Source organism: Agrilus planipennis, unplaced genomic scaffold (genome assembly GCF_000699045.2).
Source record: "Agrilus planipennis isolate EAB-ADULT unplaced genomic scaffold, Apla_2.0 scaffold34, whole genome shotgun sequence".
Taxonomy (NCBI): Eukaryota; Metazoa; Arthropoda; class Insecta; order Coleoptera; family Buprestidae; genus Agrilus; species Agrilus planipennis.
The window spans coordinates 986,149-994,523 of NW_020439170.1; the positions used below are offsets into that span (position 1 = coordinate 986,149).

General features: G+C 33.1%; 1 protein-coding gene across 1 annotated transcript in view; it reads left to right on the plus strand.

The window, feature by feature from the left end:
• The first annotated feature begins 1,485 nt into the window (after positions 1-1,485).
• The window catches only part of LOC108735124 (histidine decarboxylase), a 14,810-nt gene continuing 7,920 nt past the window's right edge, over positions 1,486-8,375 (plus strand). The window contains exons 1-5 of the mRNA XM_018466960.1: positions 1,486-1,522; positions 2,205-2,233; positions 3,256-3,542; positions 6,230-6,352; positions 6,839-7,117. Of these exons, the coding sequence (XP_018322462.1) occupies positions 2,206-2,233; positions 3,256-3,542; positions 6,230-6,352; positions 6,839-7,117 (717 nt within the window). The 5' untranslated portion in view covers positions 1,486-1,522; position 2,205. The remainder of the gene's footprint in view (positions 1,523-2,204; positions 2,234-3,255; positions 3,543-6,229; positions 6,353-6,838; positions 7,118-8,375) is intronic.

Consider the following 8,375-nt stretch of genomic DNA (forward strand, 5'->3'; position numbering starts at 1 on the left):
TTTTCTAAGCCCTCTTGCATATTTCTTGTGAGAAAATAAGTAGTACAATTCTAACTATATTTTTTACCCGTTTCTTTAAGTAGAAATGCCTTATTCTAGATACGTTTCTACTGAGATTTATAGACATATTTAAAAAGTATTCGATATGATTTCTGTCACGAACTTTTCGAAAATTTAATTTTTTTTCTTGAAGATGGCTTAGAATGACCCATTTATGAAAAGTTTACATGATTAAATCGAGGAGAAGGTGTTTTATATACAGTGGATTTCGGGACGAAGGGACACTGTAATTTTCGTTATATCCGGAAGTCGTTACAGGCAAAGGTATAGAGATACATACACGTATATATAGTTTTCACCATTTTTTAATTTCAAACGATTACCCCATTTTTTTATGTGTATCTAGGAGTCATACTTTTTCAAAAGATTTATTAAACAGTTGCTACTTAGAATATCACTTTGTAACTGAACTATTTTAACGTCTAACATCTATAAACGAACGATAAAGGACACCGTACTTGCTGACCATCTGTGTGGATCTAAACAAAAGATATATCTGCATGGGATTACTAGGGATTTATTACAAATGATTCATTAAAAACAGTTGCTACACCCGAACTTGACGTTACATCCGAAGTCGCTACAACCACAAGAAATTTGTAATAAATGAAATCTATTTGTGACGAATACTGTATTTAGAGCCTCACTTATTAGAGGGGGTAGGAAAAACCTCTTAGGGTAAGGGGGGATATTTTATCTAACTTAATTTAACCTATCATATTTAACCTAAGTTATGTTAACTTGTGTTTGGAAATGCTATAGAAAATGCCCCTAGCAGGAGGGGTAACTTTACGTAACTTAACCTTCTCTATATGTAACCTTGGCTGGTAAAAGGGTTTGTTGTTTGCAATAGTAATTAGTACAGGTACACATGGGATTAAGGGATTTGAAGATGTTTTTCTTCAACCTTGGAAGATTGTATTTGATTTGCTACGTTTTACACATTACCTCGAAGGAGGTAACTAATAAAACAGAAATGTCCATCTGTAATTCCCTCGTCTCTTGTATAAACTGTAATAAACTATAAACATTAGTCTCTAATCGTAAGTACTAGCCTTTGACGATCTTTTGTATTTCTCTTATGTTGAAAAGTTCCAGTTACTATATTTTAAGCACTTTTATAAACACTGTTTCATGTAGGTACCGTGTTTAAAATAGAATTTACTCAAGAAGTTTATAACGAAATTTCAAGTTTGAATTGGAAAGGTATTGCTTTTAATAATTTTGATAACGTTTAATTTTAATTTCTGTTTTTTTGATGCGGGCAATTTTCTGTATAGCCTGATGGCTTAGTTCTTTTATTAAAGAAGAGGAAATGACAACAAAATGCGGTTGTGAAGCGAAACTGTACAAGGGGTGGAGGAAACCCTACATGTATATATAGCTGGATTCTCTCACTTGTTGATTGTATTGACTTCAGTCTATAGTCAGTTTTCCGTTGGTAATATAATCTACTTTTCGCGTAAGTATTTCTAGTGAAAATACTTGTTAGTTTTTATACATATAGCTACAGAAACTCACCATAAGAAAATAATTAAGGGATGTATAACCCGTTAGGCTTATAGCTCTAAATATTGTAGGTATTATTAAAAATGAACTTTTTAATTAATTACCATAAATTTATTAATATCGTTTTTTGTCTATATAACTTTTGTGATGTTCTGTGGCTGACGTGTTTTTCACTGTAAATTTTTAGGACCTACATTTATTCAAAATTAGCTACCCAAATGAGATTATAATATTTTGACAAACGGAAAATCGAATCCTTAGAAATAGTATCGAATTCAGCGATTATCTCATTAAGAAAATACTATTAGCAGATTATGTTTAGACAAAAATTATGAGTGAAATATGTCCATTAATAGTATTAACCATAGCAGTTGATACACATGTATTCAGAAAATAGATTAAATTTAAGTGTTATCCTGAAATTGAAATAATCCTAAGGTCTGCAAAAAAGGACATCTATAAATACAATTTACTTCACTTATAGTTAGAAGATTGAAATAAATATTGTTAGTTTTAGGTGTCTTTAATTTAATTTGAGTGAAATTACTACTAAACAGTTAATATTTCTCCATATTCTCTTGTTGTTTTACTTGCTTTTCTGAGTAAAAGTTCTAAATTAATACTTACGTTTACAGAATGGACGTAGAAGAATACAGAATAAGGGGTAAGTTGAATCCTGAAATACTATTGTAAAAACTCTGACTGACGAAAGCTTCCTTTCCGTCTTTGTAATTGTTTTAAACGTGTTATTGAAGACGTATTGTATATGAGATCTTATACTATCACTTGCTGTGCTTTTATTCAATTTCGCGTATTTCTTTGTTGCGAATCCAGTAGTTTATTTGTGTAAATTCGAGCAATAAAATTCAGTTTAGAAAGCTATAAAGTGAACTTGATTGAAAATGAACAACTCTTTCCCGGTAATATAGACAATCGCTTCACATCGACTTTGTTGTTCGCACAAATAAAGAAACTAAACCAATTTAAAATGTTTATAGGTAGAATAACACTATTTTACTAAGGGAAAGCATATTAATACCAAGAGAGGTGTACACTTGACGAAACATTATTAATATCGCTATACGTATGTAGTTTCAACAAAATTTTAATAAAAAGCCTGACTTGATGACAGCCTTTTTGACTTAACTGGTTCTTCTTTAAGAGAATGTAGGTACCAAAAGTAATAATAATTTTTCATGATAGTCGCTAGCTTTACATAATCAGTGGTGTATATATAAGTTCTCTGGTCTAAATAATCTGAAACATAGGACAAAGCGCTCGATCCCATGATATTAGAATTAGAGAACATGAATGCAGTGATACTATAATTACATAGATACTTTTGAACATTGTGTTCAGTATAACTAGATCATCGACCTGGAGAACGTTCAAATATATATTTCACCAAAAAGCTCTTAAATATAAGAATTTATAAATTAATAANTAAAATTCGCTGCAATAAATACGCTATTGGTTTTGTTTTCTCTGTCGTATCTGGCGTTTTAATAAATATTTGTTGGGACTACTTTAGTGTTTTCTTTTATAAATACAAAAATGCTATACATAGGTAGTGAGAGTAATTATCAGTAATTGCTTTTTGAAACTCAAGATGGCATTCGGTTTATTTAATCAGTTTTATTTATATATTTTAATTATCGACATACGTTTCTAAAATTTATAACGCAGGAAAAGAAATGGTTGATTACATTGCTGATTATATTCGTGATATAAGAAAACGCCGAGTTTTTCCGGACCAGAAGCCGGGGTATCTACGGAAAAAAATTCCAGAAAGTGCACCCGTTCAAGGGGAAAAATGGTCGAGAATTTTCCAAGACATTGAGGAAATTATTATGCCAGGAGTTACCCATTGGCAAAGCCCTCACATGCACGCGTATTTTCCAGCACTGAATAGCTTCCCATCTCTGTTAGGAGATATGCTTGCCGATGCTATAAATTGTTTAGGATTTACATGGGTAAGAAAATTAGCCATTTTTATATTTATCTATTAAATAATATTAAGTTCTTGATCAGTAACCCACCGAAAGTAGCAGATGTAGATGGCAATTTATTAATTCTCATCAGCACGCCATGCATAATTTCCAATATTAGAATCACATCTGTAGTCGAATCATAATAAAAAAATAATCATAACGAATAAGATAGACAAATTGGAAACACTCCTTGGCTCGTTTGATTGCAAGTATACCAACCGTTTGGAATGCTCTCCCTAAGGAATTACGCACCATACCTTTTCACTAAGTTTCATTTTTTCACAATTTGTTCAAGTGTAATTTAATACATGTACTTACCTACTTATTAGGTAAAGTTAACAAAAGAAGTCTTTAAAATCATTAACATTTTTCTTCATATTCTTGAAAAGAAGATAATCACTTATATCTATCCTACATCTTTGCAATATATAGTTGTGAACGTTCCGATGCTTATTATGCAATTCCGTCTTAACGGTTAAATAGTTTTGGATAAAACTTGGTGTTAAATGGTTAATGTCCAGGATTGTCATAAGGGCTACATTTTAATCCAGAAAAACGTGCGGATTCTTGCTACCCATAGGGCAACTTAGGCGTATTGCTTTATAATTTTTTTGTCGTGATTTGACTGTAGACATAATTCTATATGAATGAGCCGTGGGAAAAAGTTGTCAGAAATTCGTAATATAAGGTATCAGTTTTTCAATTTTATTGGCCAAGATCAAGCATACATGTTACTTTAATTATTCATATTTTTATGTACAACTGTAAGCATCTAAATATTGTTATGAGTTATTCGAATTGTAAACATGGATTTGGTTTCTTCTTTGGTTCTGTTTTCCTCAATAATATTCGACTACCGTTTTCAACAGGTTGCAGTTTTCTGTTCAAAAAATAGACAACGGGCACACCGCGTGGCAAGTCGACACAAAATATGTCTGTTTCGTGAAGATTATCAAGCAATTTGATGATTCCAATCAGACTTGCCCAGTGACTTACGATAACAATCCTTTTCCCTGCTTTCATTTTCGGTATTATCTCCCTATTCCAAAAGACCAGTGTACGTTTAGCAACTTGTTCAAATGATTCTGACAATGGAAATTGTTCTTCGGTGGGATCATTTTCGTATCGTGGGTCATTCACTAATTGGTCGTAGTACGGGTGGTCCTTCTCCATGGGTGGCGGTAAACTCTGATACGTTTGGTCCCAGCAACAAATGGATTCTAGTCCGTATTTGCGAACAGCCTCGTATTTGTTCATTCCGGTTACAATTCCGTAATGACGATCGTTCAGATACCATGTTGAATGTGTTGATGTGTTGATTTGTTTTGTTTCATCCAGAATAATACGAAGGGTCGATTGGGCCCTTGAAAGAGCTGAAGTGAATGCGTAGTCGAATCTGTACCGAGCTTCCTTGAGAGTTTTAGCAGCGTATAGTGCCTCAGCTTCACCTTTTGGGGTCAATTCAGAATCGCACCAGCCGCAGTATATGTCATCTTTGTCCCATTGACATTCACCGCACGTAATTAAAACTATCCGATATCTGAAATTTCCTACGACGAGCTTTTTAGGAACTCCACAGTAACATTTTATGCACGTGGCCATATACTCACAAAGAATTTACTACTTATTATATTTTACCTTTTTATGACATTTTATAAACTGACGCTATTGGGTTCCGTCAAATGGGCATACACCATCTGGTGGCAAAATTTATAACTCGAATGAGGGAAAAATAGGAACTGTGCACGCAAATTGTAAAATTGTTTATTTAAATTGTAAAACACGTTGAAAAAGTAAAAATTTTTTTGATGATGGAGTCGACGAAGTTTTCTTCTTAAGTTAAATCAAATAAAAAGTTAATATGTTCAGTGAAAAGCTGCAATAGCACTTCAGACATAGATCTTCACTCTTCACCTACATTAACTACTTTCCAATAAAAACTAACCGTTTTATATATGTAAAAAATATATTCGGAAAATTAGAGAAAAAAGTAAACTAATAGAAGCTTGGATGAAAGCAGTAGGTATCAAAGAAGTGAATTCCGGAATAAAAATTTGTTCACGTCATTTTAATGCACATGATTATATTTCAGCAAGTATTTACCATCAGCCATAACCTTAATATTTACAACTAGAATCATACTAAAATTATAAAATGAGAAATTATTTATTTATATGCAATTCTAATGATACGATATAAGTATTTTGAGGCTAAGAACCTACCTGCTGCAATACAACAAAGTTGCAATAATGTGTTTGCAACGTTCTCTTAAATCGGTTTTGCACGTGTAAGTTATTGATATGATATTGCTTAAATCACCCAGAATCACCTCACCAATTATATAACGTGAATCACTTTTTAAATCCGAAGTTTGTAAAAAGTAGGCAGTAAACTTGACGGAATTTGTTATTTCCAAATTTTATAATGTGATTGGCATTAAAAACACGCTCACCTTCAAGGAAATTTCCTTTCCGAGGCTTTGTGTCAGCCCAATCACATATTGTGTCAATACTTATCATTTTATCGTAATTTAAAAACTTACTTGCACGGTACACTATAGGAACTACGATAAATTTTCCCTAATCGACGCCATGTTTTTAGGCTCCTCCCATTTGACGGATCTCAATTGTCAAAAAATAAAATTTGATAAAATTCCTTTCTCTGTTTAGGCTGCAAGTCCAGCTTGTACGGAGCTCGAAACGGTTGTAACAAATTGGTTGGGGAAGATGATTGGATTACCTGAAGATTTTCTTCACTTACATAAAGATTCTCCAGGTGGTGGTGTAATACAGGTAAATTTCATGTCTATTTTCTTGTTAAACTGTGATTAGATGCAGAGTTTACGATATCAGCTTCTGAAGTTGACACCACAATGTAAAAAAAAATTTCACAATGCTGTCAACCTTTTTTAGCTGGTGTATATAATCTTACAGTTACAGTTGATAGCATTGCAATATTTGAAGCAGTTTTATGGGTGGGTGTTGTAAATTCTACATGATTCTACTTTTTGACAAATTAGTAAAGACTTTCATGGCCAGTAGGTGAATTAATGCTGTTCTGATTCGAGCCTAAAGGCCGTCGTCTGTTGAAGTTGCCTCTTAACATTTCACTAGCACGAGTGGCTTCTTTAGGGGTCCTTCCAGATCCTTCTATTTCCAATGTCTGATCCGGCTGAAGAAGTTCGCCACTCAAATGCCTTTAGACCCGAATCAGGAACAGCATGATTCCACTTTTTACCAAAACTGGGTTTTCATGATTGGAATAATCTTTTTTGTTAGACAACGGCAAGTGAATCAACCCTGGTGTGTCTGTTGGCGGGAAGAACTAAAGCGATCCGAAAATATCAAAAACTGTATCCCGAGTGTGAAGCTGCAGATATCAATTCCAGATTGGTTGCATACTGTTCTGATCAAGCACATTCAAGTGTAGAAAAGGCAGCCCTTATTGGTTTGGTACACGTGAGGTTTATAGAGAGTGACGAAAACTTATCAATGCGTGGACAAAGGTTGCATGAAGGCATCAAAATGGATAAAGAAAAGGGACTTTTACCGTTTTGGGTAAGTCAGAAATTGTATTTTAATAGCCGATGGTTTGACACTTATTATCTGCATTCTTTGAGAAATACTTCCCACTTAAACAGTATACAGGGTGTTCCATTTGGTCCATAACTTTGTTATTATACATTTAAAAAAAAAATACTTCTATAAGAAGGTCTGGAATCATATGGTGCGTACACAGAAAAATATTTTCAGTCATTTCTTCTGGAAGCTAGCTAATGGATATATATTATATATTGTTACATTTTTTGTTTTTCTGTTTAAATTTAGCTAGACTTTGTTAAAAGTTCTTTAAGTAGTTTTTGAGATATTCAACTGTTTTTGAAAGGAAACACCATTTTAAAGCTTTTTGATTAAGACCAAACAGCATCTAAACCATAAAAGCTCAAAACCTGCGGTTTGGAGAGTTCGTTTTAGCATGAACTTTTGTATCTTTTTTGAAATTAAAGGAAAGAGTAATTCCTATTATAGTATGTAGAAATGCTTTTTTTACCGCTAAAGTCAGTAAAGATATAAGTTTTGGAAAGAATAAGCAGATATAAGCAATATTTGAAATAGGAGGTTGTTTTAAAATTAAAGGGAAGGCAATCAACTCTGTCATTAGAAAAACTACATTGAATGAAACAAAAGGGGATTAGAAATATAACCCAGATTGTTTTCTACCGATGAGTAATTGGAACAATCTTCTTAAGAGCAGTCATTTGAAAAATCCCTATGGGAACAATTAGTGAATGTTGATTTGTAGACTGTTGACAGTTTTTAAACGAAATACCGTCAGCAGGTTGACGCGTCGAAATGGAAGGAAGGAAGCAAATCAATAATTACAGATACTTACTATTAGATAAATGCAGAGCAACACTCTCGAAACACTAAAACTCTCTATTTTATATTATAAAATATCCCATTTAAATACATTGTGTTTCAAAATATTAAAGTAGGCCACTATTATTGGTGGCAACAGGATTTTTCAATAATTAAAACAAATGAAATTCACTCATCATCATCATCATAAGGTCGTCAGTCCTAAGACTGGTTGGACACGCACCTTAACTCTTTCTACTCTATCCTAAGCTAATCTTCACATTTTCCTAAAACTAGAACAACCCATATCCTTAACTATTTGCTAACAGTAATCTAATCTAGGTCTACCTCTACCCCTCCTAACTCCTGTTTCTGCCTCTAATATGTCTCTGACTAGACCTTCATGCCTGAGAAGGTGTCCTACCAACCTATCTCGCCTATTTTTTATTGACTTCCA